Source organism: Dendrobates tinctorius, unplaced genomic scaffold (assembly GCF_039654945.1).
Source record: "Dendrobates tinctorius isolate UK_male_01 unplaced genomic scaffold, ASM3965494v1 ptg000038l, whole genome shotgun sequence".
In the NCBI taxonomy this organism is placed as follows: domain Eukaryota; kingdom Metazoa; phylum Chordata; class Amphibia; order Anura; family Dendrobatidae; genus Dendrobates; species Dendrobates tinctorius.
Window position 1 is genome coordinate 23191774 of NW_027361706.1, and position 22741 is coordinate 23214514.

General features: G+C 42.8%; 1 protein-coding gene across 8 annotated transcripts in view; it reads right to left on the bottom strand.

The window, feature by feature from the left end:
• IQSEC1 (IQ motif and Sec7 domain ArfGEF 1) overlaps positions 1-22741 on the bottom strand; it is an 893482-nt gene that overhangs the window by 97891 nt on the left and 772850 nt on the right. Inside the window, exon 1 of one of the 8 annotated variants that reach the window (XM_073574279.1) lies at positions 17146-17309. The exons of the other annotated variants lie outside the window; for them this stretch is intronic. Within the exon in view, the coding sequence (XP_073430380.1) occupies positions 17146-17210 (65 nt within the window). The 5' untranslated portion in view covers positions 17211-17309. Of the gene's footprint in view, positions 1-17145; positions 17310-22741 lie in introns of those variants that run through there. 8 annotated transcript variants of the gene reach the window in all.

Sequence of the window (22741 nt, forward strand, 5' to 3'; positions counted from 1 at the left end):
TTCTTCAGGCGGCTCATTCTTCAGGAGGCTCATTCTTCTTGTGGTTCATTCTTCAGGAGGCTCATTCTTCAGGAGGCTAATTCTTCAAGAAGCTCATTCTTCTGGTGGCTCATTCTTCAGGCGGCTCATTCTTCTGGTGGCTCATTCTTCAGGAGGCTCATTCTTCAGGCGGCTCATTCTTTAGGAGGCTCATTCTTCAGGAGGTTCATTCTTCTGGTGGCTCATTCTTCAGGAGGCTCATTCTTCAGGAGGCTCATTCTTCAGGAGGCTCATTCTTCTGGCGGATCATTCTTTTTCCGCTCTCTAGACTTGACAGTATAGAGTAAAAAATGCAGGTAGCAGAGCCACCGCAAGAATTCTTCTGGAAAATGACTGGTGGCTGCACCGGCATTTAAAAGGTGCAGTGTGCACATAGCCTAATGATTTTTCTTTTATATTCGTAGAGGTGTTTTGTTTTTTTTTGCTTTTTACCAATTGGAGACTTTTTACATTTACTATTTATAGTATTTGCTTTTTGTGGCTCAGTGGTTAGCATTGCAGCCTTGCAGCGCTGGAGTCCTGGGTTCAAATCCCACCAAGAACAACATCTACAAAGAGTTCTCCCCATTTTTGCGTGGGTTTCCTTTGGATTTTCTGGTTTTCTCCCACATTCCAAAGACATACTGATAGGGAATTTAGATTGTGCGCCCCAATGGGGACAGTGATGATAATGTAAGTAAAGCGCTGCGGAATATGATAGCACTGTATAAGCAAAGCATAATAAATAAATATTGTAAATGCATGGAAATTAACAAAAATACAAAGATCAAAAGCTAAATTTATCAAATTGAGAAAAAGCAACTTTATGATCCAATTTATATTGGCAGCTGGTTCCACATGGCACATTGCAAAAATGCCACCTTGCAATTCATAATTACAGGTACCGCAATTTTGCATACCAGATAACGTAAAAGAAATAATAGTAATAATTACAAATATTTGTGTCTGAAAGTCTAAACACAAGTAGATCCTGAGACACATAAAATCTGAAAATAGAATATGTGTGTTGCTTATTTATTTCAACCTTCACTTCTATCTACATACACATATCTTCACATATTCACCAAAACTAGACAGAACCCCAGTAAACACAAGTTACAGAATTGAGAACATGTCCTTAGGTGACGAATTCATGTAGAACTATTCATCTTCTCATTGTCTAGAAGGCTGCATGGATTGTTTGATTGGTAAGGAGGGTGATAACACGAAGAAAAGTCCCTAGGATCAATGGAGGATAGGGAAGTAAAATGTTTGTGTTGTTCTTAAAAAAGTTCCTCCGTGCCCCCGAAATATTGCTGGAGGTTGATAAATTGAAAGCTAAGACCCTGATCATCTAAGTTCTGGTAGCCCTCATATTATAGCCGTGGCAAATATTTAAAGTCCTGACGCTAGCAGGAATATCAATTCATCCCACAAAAACAGATGAGTGACACTCGGAATATGTAGTTGGATGCTTACTAGAATACAGACTCTCGGCGGTCTTTTCTGCCACACACATGGATCCAATGTCTGTTAGCGAAACGCAGGTGAAATTTTTTGCGTTTTTTTTTCATCTCAACTCGCAAACAGTAATGTCGGCGCATGCGGTACCCATGTCGCAACCCTTTCGTATTATGCCATGTTCTATTTTCATTTCCATCCACAGGTTGCAAAAACCTTTAGGGTAAACTGACCCGACAACATCCACAGCACTTTAATATATGCTGCAGATTATCAATACGAATTTCACCCTTCGCTATGCATTTTCTTCGAGAAATCCAATGAGGCTTCACTTCGGATTTTTTCCCTCTCCTCAATGAGCGCTCTTGGCTACTCACTGCGCAAAGGGGACTTGTGATAATTCTTTGATACCTTCGAAGCATCTTGATCTGAGACATGTCATTCAAGTCCTCATCACTCTGCGGACTACTCCAGTGGAGCCACCACCATCACAACATATGCATTATTTTATGTGTCAATTTTGTTTTTCAACCTGGGACCCATCTACTCTAAATCACCACTCTGAGAGTCCTTTTTTTCTTTGGGGGGGTGGGGGGGTTGGAATGACACTTATTAATTTAGCGTTATTGGAACATCTCCCAATTGACATGCACAATTTACACCAAGCAGAAATCTGTTCTAAGGTTGCAAAATTTCCAAAAATATAAAATAATAGAAAACTTGACTTGCCCTTGGAGAGTAGCTGTGGAGAGGAACAAGTCTGATCCAGGCGCATGCAGGAGGTGAAATGGCTGGCAGCTCTCGTACTGCTATGTAACTGGTGATAAATCTGAACCTGTCCCATGCTGACATCACTACAAGCACTGACAGGCTCAACTTGGGACACCACTAAGTATTTCTGGAGATGGTACGATGCTAAGGAAAAAAAAAACTTCTGTAACGCAGAGGCTTCTAAGTCATAAAATGTATGGGAACAATAAAAAATGTAGAAAACAACAAACGGGCAGCTGGCGTACCTATGTACATTTTAACATTCCTATAGTAAAATTACCATGAAGCAATTCCAATGGTGGGAACTTACTCTAAGGGGGTGCAAATTGGTCCGAGACGCGACCTGCCACGGCTCTCCCAACTTGAGAGTCACAGCTCAATACTACATACATGTCCAGGTTCGGACTGGCCCACAGGAGAAGAGGAGAATTCACCGGTAGGCCCCTGTGAAGCTTGATTCACAATTTGCAGAAAAAGGTATCATTCATTCATTAAACAAGCTAGCCAAATTAATATCATATAGAAGCAAAATAAATTTGGGTTCTAGGGTCAGGTTATTTTTCTATGTAGCTGAACAGCGGGTCCAAAAAATCAATGTTACTGCTGGGCCTTTGTCACCCAGTCCAACACTGGGCATATCCATGAGACTGTGACCTGTGCATATCCATGAGACTGTGACACGTGGGTCGGTAGAGGTGCGGGCAGTCAGTGCATTGCGGTTCATGCTCGGATTTGCACTGATATCTGCATGAGCCCTTATATTGCAGGAGAAGATTCAATCTCAGGTTTCCAAAAAGGCTGAAACATTGGTGGGGGGGGATTATTAAAAATGGTGTGTCAACTAGGAATTTGGAATGTAGTATACACCATTTGCACAGGGATCAACTTACTGAATATCTAGAATATGTTGTAAATGGGGTAACTACACTGGACATCGTTGACACTAAACGTGGGAATACCCTTTAGGATGTTGCTGGTCAAATGCTTATTCAGCAGGCAGCTATGTCTGCCGCTTCCCCCCATACACATACACGGTCAGCCAAGCATGCATATGATCTCAGTAGGAAGAGGGGTATATATTAGTTGTGGCACTGGCTTATCTATCACCGTTTCTCTCCCATGCACACCTGCGGTCAGCCGAACATGCATATGATCTTAATAGGAAGAGGGGAGTTAATAAGCTGTGGCTAAACACTTGTGGTGGTGGCATATCTTTCATGAGAAAGAAGCATGGGTGTTTTTAAATCCAATATGACTGATCCTTTTTTACTTCTGGGTGATTTTAAACATCGCTACACTCATTAGATGGATGGGCAGTCCTGCCAAAATTGGCTAGTTTGGCCGTTTCAATATAACGAGTTTGGACATCTTCTCTGAAGAGTCAGTTGCTTTCCAAATGCAGCCCATCCATACTTTGCCCTACATCTCTTTAGTAAACTACTGATTTTTTTTCTGGGAAAGCTGCGCTTAGCCAAGCTAAAATATTACATGATAGCCTGTCAGATGAGTGGCTGCCCTTCTAGCATGAGGATGGATCAAATCCGCTAGAACGGAAGCCGACTTATGGCCAGACAAATAGAAGGGGTCCCAAGTGGGTACATGGACAGGGGTTGTCTTGATGAAACAGCCACATAAACTCATACTGCCCTCAGATAAGAACGCATGATCTTATGGATAGGTCCCCTTTATCCTATGACAGTGGTTTTTATGAACGTGAACCACTGTATGAGTGTACATAACCTGGGAGGGTGCTGCCGTGAATAAAGTTACACATCTATTATCAGAATCATTGGCTTTATACCTGGGAACAATCTGATAGCACAAGGAGGCGGCGAGATAAAACATGCCACCGAACAGCAGCATGTATTATGTTGAAGAATTTGCAAGGCAAATGTGTGTACTTTGAAATATACAGCCGCCTATCTTGGTGTTATCAGAGATACCATGTAATCAAGTTATATTAGGGAATTTCTACTTATTATTTCCAGTTGATTTTAATGGAAGAAGCTTTAAAGTTTCTGTCAGATGAAATGATTTATTTTGTTACATATTCTAGTTACAAGAAAATAGAAATCAATATTCTTCAAGGGTGTGTCTACTATGTGAGAACTCCTTATAAATGGGACTAAGGAGGTGAAAACAATTGAAAAAATATTCCTCGTGGGCTGGCGCTGCTCATCTGTACTCAACACTGCATCCCCCGCTGGTCTTCGGGAATCAACATTTGGGAGGTGCATCAGGTAAACGCTGCAGTCAATCAAAGACCAGTCATTGACTGTAGTGTTCACATTTTGCCTAAGCTGAAGAAACCCTCCAACTTCAGAGGGACCAGTCAACAATCTAATGTGTATGGCCGCTTCTCGATTTGCCATCAACAGGCAAAGTTCAGGCATGAAGGAATCGCAAGACCCAAACCATTTGTTTCCTCAAGCCACGGGTAGTGGTGTTTCCCTCGTGCTCTCAGTGTGTACGGGGAAGTTGAGAGATCGCTGTTTGACCAACTTGTATCTAAGGTTTATTGACACCATTAATGGTTTGTACCAAGATATGAAGTTGCTCTCTATTAACGGGATCAGGAATAATTATGTAATTGCTTTGGGATCCAACCAAACAGTCCAATTGAGAAAATTAGGCGTACATGACCGACCTCTCTCCATTTGTAGATTATGAGTTTTCGTGGGCAGGGTCCTCTCTCTTTCTGTACCAGTCGTGACTTGTATTGTTTAAGATTATTGTACTTGTTTTTTATTATGTATACCTCTCCTCACATGTAAAGCGCCATGGAATAAATGGCGCTATAATAATAAATGATAATAATAACAATTTGGACAGGAGCTCCTCAATATTCGAGTCCCAGCAGTCGGACACCCACCAATCAAGACATTATCTCTTAACCTAAAAAATAGGGAATAACTTCATATCTTGGTCCAACCCCTTTTATGCAATGTTCCACAACTGGTGGCAATCCTGATATTCCAAAACAACAACTTCCGGCAGGCCCCAAGACAGCTGTAGTTTGGGAATTATAGCTTTAAAGCAGAACCATAGACAGGAGAATACTGCTACAAGGATGCGATGAAATGTGCTGAGCATTTGAAAGCATTTTTCTTGTAAGGAAACTGCATTTTAGCTAAAAATATACGATCCTTTTATGGCTGCCAGCTGCTCTGAATTGACCAAACTAGCAACTGCCGGAACGGTTTATTTATACCCTGTATAAGTGGCATTTTTCAGCAGGACATCACATGTGAACTTAGCTTCTTCTATGATGGTCAAGTGTGAAAAAACTTGTTGCATAAATGTCAATGACCCCCTAAGCTCCCCTTAATAATGATAATCGCGTGAGAATAGCTGTATGGGGGAACAGACATTGATCCTATATGGTGGGAGCTGGGAAAATATCGCCAGGAGATGACAATCTGGGTACATTTTCCATTTTAAGGGATTCTTGGTAATGTGAAACACAGATGGGGTGATTTTACTCGAATTCTTTGGAAAGAGCTTTTGCATTACATCATGGTTTCTGGCAGTCGCTCTTATTTGGCTAATGCTGCAAAGACAAGGAGGTTGGATATCGCCATCCACAAACTTATTTCCTTAGATTTATAATGTTTTCAGCTGTTTATAATGCTAGGTATAAAGCTCTGGTTCAGTCTTGCGAATCCTTACTGCAAATTTGAACAAGGTTGCAAAGTTGAACAGTAAAGGTCCCATACACTTTAAAGTTTGTTCACCCATTTCTGCAGGATCTGTATGGGAAGCCCCCGACTGTTCCCCCGATAGATGAAGTCGAGAATCAAACATTTTGAATGTAGACGATCAAGGTGACATTGGACTAGTCTGTTGCGGCTCACTCCCCTCTTCCTATACATAACATATGCACGCTCCGCTAAGCGGAAGTTCCAATAAAAATCATCCCATATATAAATCCTTTTACCCAACTCTCTGCTGTTCTATAAATCTATGTTTCTTTTGATTGTTTTAAAGGGGAAATAGAAAAAAATAAATAACGAAAGGAAAAGTCTTTATTGGTAAATTACCTTTAGGAAACCACACTTGCTGTAGCACATTAAAATGGTGTTCTCCTTATTACACTGATGGAAACCTACCCTAGAATGTTAATAGAACAGGTTCCTGTGACCATGTGCAGTAGGACAGGGGCCAAGCTTACCTAGGACCCCATATGCAGGGCTTACCTAGGAGGTACGTATCTAAGCGGCTACCTGGTTTTCACTGGAGCTCCTGATGGTGGAGTCAGGCTTGAGGTATACGTAGCTGCCAGGTATCACTCCTAAGCAGTCACTGGTACTGCAGCTGCGGACCCCAGGATAAGGACTCAGAGTCCGTGATAAGAAGGATTCAGACTCTGTTCAGATTACTCAGGTTCTAGGCGCTCTGACAAAATGGATACTGACAAGGAGTCACAGACAGGTATGGACTCAGGAACATCAACAGGACTGATACAGGTGTAGGTACAAGAAGTGACGGAAAGCTTACAGGGTTCAGGTACCGCCAATGCAGCTTCTCAGGATTCCGATACCACCGGTGTGGCTTCTAAGGGTTCAGGTACCACCAGTGCGAATTCCCAGGATTCAGGTTAGTTATTTTTTGTTCTATTTCCAGAGAACACCTTTAATAATCAGGAAATCCTGATGGCTCTATTATGGAACTGTATTACACAAATGCCCAATGCAGTGCCCATAAACCGGTACTGTACCTCCATGCGCACCAGAAATGAAGCCTCAGAAATATTCTTATAATGATCACGTGTCTATCAACCAACTTTACTACTCCATTGTTTGCTGTCTTATACACCTTCACATAGCTGCAAACAGAATCGAGTCTTCGGAAAGAATATCAGATGTGACTCACAAGTTTTATGCAACCCACATTCAAAAAAGAGTGTTCCTATTAGATTTTCACATTCCCTAAGGCTTGCCTGAGGATGGGACTTAAACATCCCTATTTCACCAACCAATGCTTTGTTAGGTAAGCTTCTACATCACATAGAAGTAGAGTTTTGTACCAATGCTTGCCAACAACAAAATCCAAGACAAAAAAAAAAATCAAAACCCATGTAAAACTTTATTTAATGCTCATAACCAAAGTTACCCTTAAGCTAAGTTTAATTCTAAAGCCTCTGGTGTGCTTTCTGCCTCCATAACAGACATCTCAGTTAGCACATCATCGGGATCACATGGATTCCCAGCACCGCAACATGCAAAACTCTAGTCAGCAAACTACTCTGTAATCAGAATATTGTAATAAAGTCAGTGCTCCACAGCTGTTGCAGATTACATGAGCCCTGACTAAGCCAATGCTTCACAATTTCCACCAAAATAAACATAAAAACTATTTACTGTGTGATATACCTGGACCGCTGCCGGCTGACTCATGGTAACGATCAATGGATAGTTTCATATGTTATATATGGTGTAAGGTTGGCTGTGGGGAAAGCAGACACTGAAAGCTCAGTTCTTATGAAAATCAGACTTAGGTGACAGGATGTGAGGAGTGAGACTCAAGACTGCGTACGCCATGCTGCCTGCTCGGCTCAGATCCTAACACAGCTTCTACAGTGCTTTATAGGCTGCTACCAACATGACTTCATTTCTAGGTAATTAAAAAAAAGCATTTTAAGTTTCAGAATGGAAACTCTGTAAGGCTTGGTTTATATTACTACAGAGCTCCACCAAGCACTACTTCAGATTTTCTGTCAGAATCCCTGAAAAATCCAACCTGACAGAGTCATTCACTTGAATGAAGTCGACAGAGTCGTTGTGGACCCTGTCTGGCAAACCCAATGTCTGAAAAATACAAATACCGCCAAGATAGAGGCTCACTAAATCGCTCCCGTCGTAATACAGTGCTTTGGGGATTCCAACAGAAACCTCGACACTGTATAAATGTGAAGCATGCCTTTAAGAGAAACACCCAGGAAGTTTTACCCATCTCGCTTCGTAGTGTTGATTAGTGGTGGTCTGGGTCTTTTGACCCCACTGATAGCTCAAAACCAAAAAGCAAATGCGCTCAGCCTATCTTTGAGCACAAGCAAGAGAAAGTCTATGGGTATGTTCACTTTGGCTTTTTTTCATGTGGACTTTGAAGCAAATCCGCTATGAAATCCACGTAAAAAACCCTCAACTAGTGGCTCTTTACAGCGCTCTGCACATACAGATGAGCAGTATGAACAGTGGGGTCTTAGGACCAGGACCCCCACAATCAACACTATTAAACATTGGCTATAAAAAATGTTTAAAACTTTAGCTACCCTTTAAAAGTTAACTTCTGCGAAAGCGAACTTTCATAATGCGTAAAGATGACCTGTTCACATCACCTTCCTGTTCAGATCTACAGTAGAGAATGAATGGTGGCGGATATTGACACACGGCACCAACGCTTAAAGGGGTACTCTGACCAAAAAACATATATCACCTGTCCACTGGACTCATTCCTTTAAAATCGGAATGGTGCAACACAGCGTATGATTGACCATTACTTGCCCACCAGTCTAGTATTTAGCACCGATCCAGTAATGTGACTGCCCAGCTCACAATTAGAGTATAATTATGCCTTTGTTTTTGACGGATTCATTTTCTAATCCAAAATTAATTTTGTGGGATTTATTTTCTGAGACTTTAGTATTGAAGACCTATCCAGTGGAGGTCTATCTCCCGGCTGATCCACCGATCGGCTCATTTAAAGCATTGTGGTGCAACAGAATTGGAACAGCTCCATGGAATGTGTAGTGGCTATAAATGGTACTGCAAGGTCTCTCCCATACTTGTGAATTCTTATTTACCAAATGAGGACAGTATTAATAATAGAAAAGCTCAAGACATTTCATAAAATGGCCTTAAATGCACATTTTTAAAGAATAATACAGTCGCTCCTGCCATTATAAAAGTCGATTACACAGGTTTCTAACCTAAACATAATATAAACACAATATCAAAACCCAACAAGGTCTATAAAAAAAGAAGTTGAAATTGATGTCTTTTCAGTTTTGCTCCTAGTGCCTAGTAAATTATTAAAAAGCTTTTCATTACAATTCCCAGTGCAGTTTTTATTTGCTATCATATATTATACAGTATTTATAGCTATAAAGGAGAATAGCTGCAGTCTATGAAATGCTAAACAGATGACATCACTACACGACTGCTGATGACATCATCGGACGGAGCTTAAACAGGCATCGGAGGTTTATTTATATGGTCACGATGCATTATAATTCTATGTTCCGCATTTTCGCAGCGTGAGAGTTACTTGTACAGAACTCCGGGCTGAGGCTAAATAAGTAATAGGTTTTAATGTAATTGAAAGAGCGCAATATTTTATTTATTGTTCTGTCGCTGAGTCTCATCAGCAGGAGGTCACATGCCAGTCGTTCACGTATTATGTAAAGTTACGGTAATTATCAGTGACAAATCATAAAGGAGAATTACAGGGAAAGGGGAAAAAAGTGTCCTGAATTCCCAAGAAGGAGAAGGGTTCAGCATTGGAGATAAAAGCAGAAAAGTTTTATGTAAACTTGTTATAATCCTGCTCGCTTTTCAGGCATCTTCAAGCCCTAAGTCACAACATCAAAAACGTCTTGAACCTGCTTATCAAACGGGATCGGCTATGTCACCGATCAGGTAAGCTGTTAGGATAGACAGACATAGATAAGATTCCCCACGCGCATCGCCACTCAGGACTGTGGCTTCATCAGGGGTTGGAGTATTGTGCAGCACTATACACTGTCTCTGTGTTTAGCCTACTATCCATGTTATGTTTTATTATGCTTTAATATCTTCAATTATACTATTAGATGTACAGAAGTACTATTGTGCCGACAGTCCGTACTGCTTCTGTAGTAAGCCTATCGGCCATGTTGAGCCTTTATTGTATATCAGGCTTGTGATTCACATGTATATATTTACAATATATTGCATAAGATTATAGAATTGCACTTAGTTGGGGGCTTCAAACACAGACCTAATATTTGGCAATAAGTGGTGTTATTATGCATTTCTAATATTGTTGTCACGCACAGTGTGGGAACACTAAGTACAACACGATGGAAGGAGGAAGGAAGTGCAATCATATAATCCCTTTAAAAAATATGAAACTTTAATAAATTGTGGAAAAAACACCCCCCTAGTGCAATAACACAATTAACAAACTCTATACAATAATAACCTACGATAGCCCTACACTAGCCTGCTATCCCTTCCTGACAGTGGAGGTTGGCGCCCTAAAAGATACGATCTGGCGCCCCCACTCTGCGGCGGCTGTCCCAGACTCGCCCTAAATGACCCTTATAAACTACAGGTGGGAAAACAATAAGCAAATAAAAGAGATGAAAGATAGTGCTTAATATAATACACAGGCTATTAATGCACAATATATAAAAGACAGGCTATTACATGTAAAGATAGTGAAACCTCTTGTATAACCAATAGATACCATCAAGTCTTGTCTTTTTGGGTATTAATAGACCACAGAAAATATAGATTCCATAAGCTACCAGTAGATAGTGGCAGTCTTTTCTTTTTGGGTATTAATAGACTACAGAAAACATAGATTCCATATGCATTATGAAATAAAGCCAAAAAAAACTCTCTGCAGTAAAATCAGACAAGCACAGACAAGCGTGGTTCAATAAAGGAACATCAGAATTATATCCATATTCGTTCCCATAGAAGGCAATGGATGATACCTATTGCCAAAAAAAAAAAAATTATAGAAACAGCTGGGGGTTAACCCAAACTTAGCTTCCAGCGTCGACGTGTTTCCCCGTCCACACGGTTCATCGGGAGGCACAATAAGGAACCAGCCAATTCATGGATGTGTCCAGATAGAGAGGCAAACCCAAACACTAGGGAAAGGGGGAGACCCCGAGGCAGGTCAAATAGCACCCTGCCTACCCTACCGTCCATATATTGGTGCCACACCAATCACCTAGCAGGAACAATCACCTAGCAGGAACCTAAGCCCTGTATATCCCTAGAGCCAAGCCCTGAATAGTGAAGGGGGGATGAGCACTGGACAGTTTCCACTGTACATTAAAGAGAAGAAGGGAGACAAACAAGGGGGAAAAACTTAGCTTGAGAAGACTCAGAGAGGTAACACCAAACATCCTCCAACAGCACCAGAGAGGAAGTAAGTTGACTGCTATAGCCCCAAGCTTTCACAAGGGAAAATGTGAATATCATCAGCGACTCTGTGAAGCAGACTGAGAGTCTATAAACACCCAGGTCCAGGCGCGTCAATTAGAGCCAGAGGGAGGTTGCCACTGCGTGGTCAAATGCATAGACCTTCTGCAGCCAGATGCAGAGCAACTGTCTGTAGCATCTGACACAACTGTGACAATTATGAGATATATTTTTATTGGTTCCTCATGTACCGTCTGACAGATAGGTGGATTAGTCTCCAACACTTATGGTCCGACATATTACTATGGCCATTTGTGCTGTTTAAGTGTTTTTAAATGTCTTTGTTATTACATTTAGGGGATCCTTGTCTCTACATTCTTTTTCTTTATTCCCTTCACAACTGGTGGCAGTGGTGGGATCTCCTCGGTGTCATCCTTCACAGTGACCAAATTACGTGAAGCTTCTGTAACGCAAGTCATTAATACATACGTGCTTGAGGAGAATCCCAGGAACCTGAGGCCTCGGGGCTAACAGTGGAGGCTCAATGAGTGAGTTTCCGTCTTTAGTGAATACTGATTACATGATACAATTAGACTTATTGTAAAAACACCAGAGAAAACAGAATTACCACAGCAACCAGAGTCCATCCATTGCCACCCGCTCTCCTCTCACAATCCTTCAACATATTTTCAGGAAGTTAAGGTCCAACAAAGGTTTAGTTTTCTGGCAAGCCCCCTTGGCAAGCACTAAATCAAGGCAGGAGCTGCTTTTTACTGCTGGCCAGAAAGTTTTAGGAAATGTTTCAGGAGCCTGAAACGATTACAACAAGAGAAGTGAGACTTTTCTTTGATAGATGAAAGAACTGGATGGTGACGTTGGAGGAAACGCTGCCAATAGACATGCAACAATGGTTGGCGAAAAAAGAACTGGTACAATCACCAAGTCCCTGAATGGTTAATTCTAAATTGTAATTTGTAGGGCCAAAGTGGTGGGAGCTTACATACCCCTCTGATACATAAAAATTTATCCTGTCCTGCTTATTTGTCCCACAAAAATAAGAGCCCAACTCTCAGATCGGTGAGGGTACGACACTCGGCACCCCTGCTGATTAGCTGATCGAATAAATTGGGGTGGATCGGCAGTATCCTGCTGCGGCAACTATGGAGTTGAGTTGTGATGTTCTGCTCCACAACCGCACACATCCAGTCCCCGCCGACACTGGGAACAGCTGATCATTGGGGGTGCCAGATATCATACCTCCACTGATCTGCTAACGATGGCCTCTCCTAACGACTTGCCATCTATATAAAAGTCCCGGACACCCTCAGCTTATGGCAGAATGGGAGGTTTGGGAAAGTAAGCTGTTTGCTAGAAGATCAACAACTATCTGTTCCAGCTATGGCTATCTTTAATAAGATGTTTAAAAGCAAAAATTACTCAATCTATGTTGAAGAGTCTCCCATGAAAAAAATTAAAGGGGTGGTCCGAAGTCCAAAATAATTTTCTAATATAAGTAAATTGAAAAATCCCTATCTTTCCTTAACTACCCTAACTGCTTTTCTATTTATTTTTGCCTGTTTCGTTTCAAGGAGGAGGCAAAAGCTGCGGCATCTACCACCACCTCTGCCCCCTGTAGATGCTTTGCTTGAGTATCCCAGCATGCACCAGGATTCTCAAATGAAGAGTCATCAAAACGGAAGTGAAACACATTATTGAATAGCAGTTCGATAGTGTAGTTAGGGAAGGATAGGGACTTTATGAGAAAATAGTTTAGGTTATGGCATTAAATAATAGGGATTAAGGATGAAAATTACTTTGGAGTACGGACCACCCTTTCAGTCACTTCCGCGTGTCTCTCCAAACTCTACAGATAGGGAGGGTGCTCTCCATTTACAAAAGAGATCTGTATTAGTTTTCAATGTAGTATATGGCATACCATATAATTATAAGACTTCTAAGCGTAGTAAATAATTAGTCCAAGATTATTACTCTTTTCAGTTGAATGGTGTGGTATAGTTACTCATCTCCCCACCCTTTACAGCAAGGAATCCCTCCTCTCATTCCAACCAACTCAAAGCACTGTCAAAATCCGCCAATGCACCTCTTATTTGTCCGGCTTTGTAAGCTCAGTGTGATTCTCCCACGTATTTAGAAGCATCTGATATACAGAATAGTACATCCCGAAATGTGAGACCTGAGCTATTTTTGCTCAGGTTTCTAATGTGATTTAGGCCATGGTGGCACCTAAAAGAAGACTTAAATGAGTTCAGCAGATCCGGTACTGAGGTGATGTCATGTTATTTTTCAGCACAGACTTGGACAAGGTGTGGTTTTTAGAATTTTTTAAATTTAAAGAAAACCTTTGGAACTGGAACACAATGTTCTTAGCTGTACTACCCTATAGTTCTTGCAAAAAGTCAAGACTCGTGAACATTTTATTTATCACTGGGTCTGGGCAGACATATTCCTTCTGCTGGTAACTGGACCATAGTAGCAGGAGTTTCATGCCTTCAGCACTTCATCGGTATGGAAGTTACAATAATTGATCCATGCAGATTCATTCTGTCACCTTGGGATCACCTTGCTGGTTTCAAAGCAAAGCCGTAATTAAAGGGACAGCTAAAACTGGCCATAAAAGAACAGTAAAGCTAGAAGTAGGGAAATATTTACTGGTGCAAATTGGGTTGGGGTTCCACTCATGTGTTTGCCCACCACTGTCTCTGCCATAAACATAAGATTATTTCTGGTGGATTTCTGCAATGTTTCCAGTTTTTCAGTGTTTGCTTTCAGCAGAATTTTCACCTGTAGTATCCTACCATTTCCCTAGATAAGCAGCGCCAGATGCCTTGGGTTATATTTACTCTGATATATCTATTTCTATGGATATATCCTTCATCTGGGAATTAAATACATGTAATTCAACACCGCTTCCCCTCCATCTAGAACGTCAGATGAACTATAGCACTGTGGTCTCTAAAACTTTCAAGGTTTCTCCAATTAAAACAAGGACTCTTGTGATTGATGGAGATCCCAGATACAAATCTGACTCTTATGACATACTGTTAAGTCCGAAAAGTTACCGCTGGTACACCCAGGCATGTAAATCCTATATGTATTTAGATCAATGCTGAAATGTTACCGTTGAAGTTACATAGATGATCTTTTTTTTATGTAAACCCACATATGAAAAAAGATTCTACAAATCAACGGTTAATGTACAATATATCTATTACACACTCAGTAACCATATTTCCAAAGAAATACTTCATTGAAAAAGTGCCATAAATTAAAGGAGTGCAGCAAATTTGGCCCAATATAGTTATTTGTAATGTCAAAGTGAAAATTGGTCTAAAAGAAATTAATACTGAATAGCACACAAAGCAATATTACATAAAGCTGATTACGGAGGTGATTTAATGAAGCAGTAACGATAAATCCAAATTGGCATTAGATCATTAATCCCTCCAGACTTTCAGCCAATCAGTTTAAGAATTAAAGTGATCTAATAAAATGACTGTTACTAGGTGTATCAATGCATTGATTCAACAGTTCTTGACCATGGGAGAGTGACTTGTTGGTGCACCGTAACCCAATTATTCCACTTACCGTTAAAGGGAACCTGTCACCATTTTTTGTGTCTCTGAACAAATGTCTGTCATCTCCTAACTCCCCCTGAAGGCGCCAAAAGTACCATTTTAATTCCTCCCGCGCTGTATTTAAACATTGGACGATGGGCATCCTCGCTGCAGCATCTGTGCCTCCTCTCTGCTCCTAATCGCTGTCTTTCTGTTTTGATTGATGTAGATGACACGTTCTGGGTCATCCACATAGGGAAACGAGATATCACGTCTGAGCAGTAACCTCACAGGTCCACCCAGGTGAAAACTGCCCGGCCCTACTGCGGACAGAGCACAAATCATCAGTGCAAAAGCGCCGAGCGACATCATCCAGTCATTTCCAGTGGCAGGGTACGTTGGAGATGGAATGACGCTTGCACAGTGATGTTTTACGTTCTGCCCGCAGTAGAGCAGAGCAAAGTGTGTCTGAGCAGTCCAGCAAGGCGTGAAATCTCATTTCGCTATGTGGATGATGCAGGAAGCGTCATCCACGTCAATCAAAGCCGAAGGACGGCGATGAGGACCAGAAAGGAGACACAGACACCCCAAATGGAACACCCATCGAACCAGACCATAAAATGGAATTTTTGCATGTATATAGAGGGGGGTCAGGAGATGATAGCCATGTTTGTGGCATGCAGAAGCAGATACAAGTGGTGGCATTTGTTCGGAGGCACAAAAACCGTTTACGGCTTCCTTTTAAAGACAACTGAGTACACAAGTCCAGATACTTCACAGAAGATACTGTCTGATAAAATTTATTCTGATGGTACAATGAATGGGAAGGTATCCATAAAAGTAAGCATGACTTCCAGTGTCGGACTGGGTTGTCAAGGGCCCACCAGTAACATTGACTTTGAGGGCCCACTTTTCACCTGCATACAAATATTACACTCCCTCATTTACAAATGTACCTATATCTCTATATAATAATAAACTGGGTAGTTAGGTTAATGAATGATGAGATGCTGCTTTTTTCTGTGCAGAGTAAATCATGTGAATTATGCCAAGTACTATCCATATAGTGGGGATGGGGGACCATGACTGCACAGGGGCCCACCGGGGATTCCCCTGTTACCCTGTGGGCCAGTCCGAGCCTGATAACTTCGGAATATATACAATGGTGGTACTGAGCACTTCTGATCATCACTTCCCTCTGATTGGCCCAATTACTGGTTCCAATGACCAAACTATGCCGACATGTATGGCAAGGAAATTTTAATTCTGCAACACACTAACATTACACTCACAAACTTTACAACGGCAATCTCTGGGGGGAATCCGCCATCATCAAACGCTAGTTTGTTATTCTCCGCATATTTAGTGCATGTTTTATGGTAAAGATGGAATATCTGGAACTACTTTACTTAAAGTCAAGGCATAATTTTCTTCTTTACGGAGCTGCCCTGTGACTTCATCCAGTTTAACCATTCATTACCCACACGCACTACTATTCCAGAAGGGAAGCATATTCCAGACATGGACGCATACTTTCACAACGAGTCATATTTAGGTCGGACGCACCATTCATTAAAAGTTCTAACATCTGCTTTTATGACATTTCTATGCAAGATTAATAGAAAACAAAGCGCCCAAAAGTTATATAAAAAACAATATGCAATGCAACTGGTATGCACGATAATGGCTCCAAACTGTATAGAGTGTATATGGGTGTTTGGGTGTAGCATAACAGAATTGATTCAGTTTTTCCAAAAGCGTGTCAAATAATGTGTTGCCCCTTCTTTTACATAGGACTGCAGTTTTGAATCCTATATAAGCTAAAAATACAAATGCAAACATACAGTATATAGCACAAAATCTGCAAATAGCACAAAACGCATAACAGATTATCCATGCACAGGATGTTATACAATGCAGCAATGGATTGTGTAGGAAGTTTGACGTCACTTTTCTACGTTGTTGCGCTGTTGTATTGTAAACCGTGTACAACATTGTGTCTGGTATGACGGGATTTGTATAAAAGTGGTGGGAAATATTTGAAGTAGCGGTGAATTATTGCAGTATTTTATATACATTGCAGACGCTGGTCCGTGCGAGGACCCCGGTGTGTTCTGTGCGTAGTGTAGTATATACGATGGTGCGGGCTATTTGTGTCCATATATATAAATATACTGTATTACCAGCTGTCCAGTTCAAGCTCCAGCAGAGACTGGGTCCTCTCCGAGTTACATTGCAGACACCACATGGCTCAGTCCAGGGACAGGACAAGGTGACAGTGTCACATCATCCCAACTGGGACCCCAACATCCTGTGTCCCCCCTTGACCCGCTCTTTGCTGCTATTGCAGTGATCCGGAAGAATCAGAAGAGAGGTCCAACCCTTCCAGTCCAGGGGAGGATGGGGGGGATGGCTGGAAAGCTGGGATAGGGGGGAGAGGAGGAGGAGGGACACAGGATTAAACTGCTCTCATTTGCTGCCCATTGCTTGTGCTTGTGTTTTCCAAGCAAAGGAACAGGAAACCGCTAAATAGTCCAGAGCTGGAGAACAGGGAGCAGAGCAGTGTATACTGTCAGGAAGGGCTGATCGATGGGGCACTGTCCCCTAATTCTAGGGACACGGCTTCTGCACTCACGGCTAATGCTCATTACTCTTACTGGAACCAGACTTATTATTATTATTATTATTAGTAGTAATAATAATGATACTAATAGTAATAACAATGATAATATCGATAGTTATATAGTGCCAGCACACTGAACTGAACTTTACATTTAATGCAAAAGTGATCTTGAAATCAGCCACAGATGGAATGCACCGTATTTATTAAGACACGCCATCGCTTTTTAAGATGTCCATTTATTATGCTGCCTATATAGCATCAATGTGTTCAGGATTATGGTGGCTCAGTGGTTAGCACAGTATGGTGGCTCAATTGTTGGCACTGTTATGGTGGCTCAGTGGTTAGCACAGTATGGTGGCTCAGTGGTTAGCACTGTTATGGTGGCTCAGTGGTTAGCACTGTTATGGTGGCTCAGTGGTTAGCACAGTATGGTGGCTCAGTGGTTAGCACTGTTATGGTGGCTCAGTGGTTAGCACTGTTATGGTGGCTCAGTGGTTAGCACTGTATGGTGGCTCAGTGCTTAGAACTGTATGCTCGCTCAGTTGTTAGCACTGTTATGGTGGCTCAGTGGTTAGCACTGTATGGTGGCTCAGTGGTTAGTGTGGCGCCCCTGAGGCTCAGTCGCCACAGAGGTACTGCACCTCCTCCTGAGGTGTGGTATCCTACCATCCAGGTAAGGCTAGTTTCACACTAGCGTTTTTGAGCGCAGCGATGGCCTGCGCACGGCCGCCACTAAGCCCCGCCCCCTGCCGCGCCTCAGCCGGTAGCTCCACCTACCGGCGCATGACGCTGCATGCGCCCTGCGTCCCCTATCTTTATCACTGGGGGCGCAGGCCGTGCGCAGTATGCGTTTGGCGGCGCATGCGCCTTTTTGACGGTGCACCGGCGCAACCAAACTGCAGCAGGTTGCGTTTGCCGCAGGTCGGCGCACCGTCAAAAGGACGCATGCGCCGCCAAACGCATACTGCGCACGGCCTGCGCCCCCAGTGATAAAGATAGGGGACGCAGGGCGCATGCAGCATCATGCGCCGGTAGGCTGAGCTACCGACGGAGGCACGGCAGGGGGCGGGGCTTATCGGCGGCCGTGCGCAGGCCGTCGCTGCGCTCAAAAACGCTAGTGTGAAACTAGCCTATGGTGGAGACTCCTGATCACGCTCCAACACCTGCACCCCACATCACAAAGTAGTGTAGCAAAGCACCTACGGCGGCTCCCTGCTTGGAGTATAGCAAAGCACCCATTTGTGGCTCCCTGCTTGGAACACAAAACGGGAGGTGGGTGGAGTTAGATTACATTACAAGGAGCAGGAAGAGTTTAGGATGAGAAGTCAGTTGGTTAGAGAGTTGGAGAAAAGAAGCTCCCTGGAGAGAGGGATAGATGGATGGAAGTGCTGCAGCAGATCCCAGTGACCTGGGTCTGCTGGCACGGGAAAGGAAGAGAGAGAGAGCAACATAGACTGAAAGCCTGATTCTCCATAGAAAGAAAGATTAGTACGGAACGTGAGGAGTAAAAGGGAACAGAGGACGTGGGTTAGAAGAGAACCCTTCCTAGAAGTTCCGAGAGCAAGGCCGGGGCCCGGTCCCCGAGGTTGTATGGATACTAATGATCCTGCAGCAGACACCAGAGGAATAGAAGTTGTCACCACTTTATTCCCACACAAGACTTGGGGGCACAACAGCAACTGGATAGTGAATCGGGACTTAGTAGCAAGAAGTCCCCGAAGCAGGCTACAGCTGTCTGCCGTACAAGTAGAGTTCATAAGAACATCGGACAGGAGGAACTCCAGTGTAACTCAGTACTAGGAGTACTTCATTTAAAGGCGCTATAAGAGGAGACGTTCAGAAAGGCACATGTTGGCGGAGTGTTGGAAAGGAGCATTCCATCTGATCTGGAGGTTGACTGAGTCCCTGACCCAGAGGACACGGCACGGTGGCGGGCACCTGTTTGTACAACAGACTGTGAGTAAAGCTTTGGAACTACATGCCCTGGTGTCCTCCACTTATTCCCTGCGCCATCCCGACTAGCACAGCCGCCACCTCTGAGCCTGACACTACACCATCTAAGTGTCCCTTTACCTACACTGCCCTGGGACTCCAGCCCTGCCTGTGGAGGGCCATAACATCACTGCTGCACCACACCATCAGTCCCAGAGGATCTGTCTGCAGCGTCGGCTTACATTTTCATTGCTGAACACCACAGGTGGCGTCATGAATCACTTATAAACTTTCATCACTATAAGCACACTGAAACAACCCCTTTTACAATGGGCGCCCAGGGCCATGGACCGGGTTACAGCTGCCGTGACATCTCCCATTGGAGCTCATCGGGCCCAGTACCGAGTACCCCACAGCCCTGGGTGAGAGGGTGACCCATTAGCACTGTATGATGGCTCAATGGGTGGCTGTTGCAGTGCTGGGGTTCCTGCATTTAAATCCCACCAAGGACAACATCTGCAAGGAGTTTGTACATTCTCCCCATGTTTGCATGGTACTCTGGTTTCTTCCCAAACTCAAAAGTCATACTGATCGCAAATTCAGATTTGTGATACCCAATGGGGACAGTGATAAAAAAAAATCTCTGTAACAGTGCTAACCACTGAGCCACCTTACAGTGCTAACCACTGTGATACCATACAGTACTAACCACTGAGCCACCATACAGTGCTAACCACTGATCCACCATAACAATGCTAACCACTGAGCTACCATACAGTGATAACCACTGATCCACCATACAAGTGTTAAGCACTGAGCTACCATACAGTGATGCTAACCACTGAGCCACCATAACAGTGCTAACCACTGAGCCACCATACAGTACTAACCACTGAACCATCATACAGCGCTCACCACTGAGCTACCAAGATTACATATTACATCATTTTTCCTTTTGAAACAAGTCCAGACAGTAGGGAGGCACAGGTGTCTATTAATGTCTGACTACATAGCAGTACATAAGGCAGGTCGATGTAACTTAGCTGCCGTGGAAGTTGTGCTATTTTCAGAACATTTGTCTGGATTAGAGACATTTATCATGAGCTGTGTGACATTTTAAAAGAAAGTCTGCAGTTCTGACTGGTGAGATGAGTCTTCACTGAATCTCAATAGAAAGCATTAGCAAGAAAAGCAGATAGGGCAGCTTGGTGGCTCAGTGGTTAGCATCACTTGGTGGCTCAGTGGTTAGCATTGTATCATAGCTCGGTGGCTAGCACTGTATAGTGGCTCAGTGATTAGCACTGTATGGTGGCTCAGTGGTTAGCACTATTACTTTGCAGAGCTGGGGTCCTGGGTTCAAATCCCACCAAGGACAACATCTGCAAGGAGTTTGTATGTTCTCCCCGTGTTTGCCTAGCTTTCCTCCGGTTTCCTCCCACACTCCAAAGACATACTGGTAGAGAATCTAGATTGTGAGCAAAATGCCTGTTCATCGGGTGATTTGATGGCATAAAGATCATCTATTGTCACATGTACACAGGGGAAATGTTAGACAGACTCAGGGATAGGTACACCACCTGGGGTATTAATACACATGTCATGTCATGGCAGTGTACACAAGGAAACCAATGGGGGACAACTCGGAAGATTAGAATAAAAAACAATGAAAAAAACTAAATAATGTCCAATAATAGAACATTTTATTCAAGTGAGTATAAATAAATATAAAAGGGGGCAGGAAATCAATGTCAACATGGACACAACACAGGGGACATAGAAATACAATGATAAAATGGAATAAGTACTAGGGCATGTAAAGATAAGCAAGATTAAGTATCTTGCATGAGGCATACACAAAGTGCCAGTGCATAAGAGTGCAAAATAATGCTCAATAATATATATATATATAAAACTTGATGAAAATGAATAAAGCGCAAATGCAAACTATATAGTAACTGTGCAACAATTATTAAATAGCAAGATCACAGTGGATTCAGTGCAATAGTGAATAATAAGTCACATAGGGGTAAAAAGGTAAAGAAGAGTGATGTGCTTAGTGTAATACCTCATGTGGCGATGGAGTCCCTCGGGATGAGCCCACCCCCAACGCGCGTTTCGGCGTCGCCTTCGTTGAGCATTATTTTGCACTCTTATGCACTGGCACACTGGCACTTTGTGTATGCCTCATGCAAGAGACTTAATCTTGCTTATCTTTACATACCGTAGTACTTACTTCATTTTATCACTGTATTTCTATGTCCCCTGTGTTGTGCCCCTTTTGGCATTGATTTCCTGCCCCCATTTATACTCACTTAAATAAAATTTTCTATTATTGGACATCATTTCGTTTTTTTCGTTGTTTTTTACAGTGGAAATGCTGCAGACAACATGCGCTGTATATGAGGAAAGAACAATTGTATTAACGCTTGTCCTGTCCCCATCATTGCTCACCATGCAATCCTTGGGGTACGTGCCCTCAATCAGTAATAAAAAAAACCCCTCTGAATCGTATAGTCCAAGCACAACGTAGCCTTGGCGCTCCAGCGGTTCCTTCCTGATGGTCTTCTGTTTACCTTGACGGCAAAGACCCATGTACTCAATATGACTGCTGCAGCCAAACACTGGCCTTAGGGCTTGTGCCTTATATTGATCAGGCCAGTGATTGGCTGCAGCAGTCACCAGGTAAACAGAAGACCAGCAGGAAGGAACCGTTGAAACAACAAGTATTACAAGGATGCGTGCACATTTTTTTATTGCACTTTTTTCAGAATAAGTGTTTGGAAGAGGAAATGTAGTGTCAACTGTTTATTCAGGGTATTGTCACAGCTTGTAGATGAAGTGAAATAAAATGATGGGAAAATCCCCAATGTAAGATATAATGGACACAATGAAAAGCAGAAGACATTCTCCCAGGAAAACAGAACATGTTACTAGAGAACGTGGAAGTAAAGTATACCAGCAAAGTATTGCACGCTAGGTGAGGAGAGGAGATGGTGGCAAAAGTAAAACCAGTTACAATAATTGCCAGGCTGCAGCTGATTGCTGACTTCCTGTTCATGTTCATTTCGTCAGGAGGCAGAAATAGTGACGCCAGCGCTGACTGGGCACCGGGCATCACGCGCCATTTCACCGCATGACAGCCCCGGGCCGCGAGTGCCGACACCGCGCTGGAACGGTGCTGGCACGGGAGGTGAGTATAAGCTTTATTATTTTATCAGGTGCCA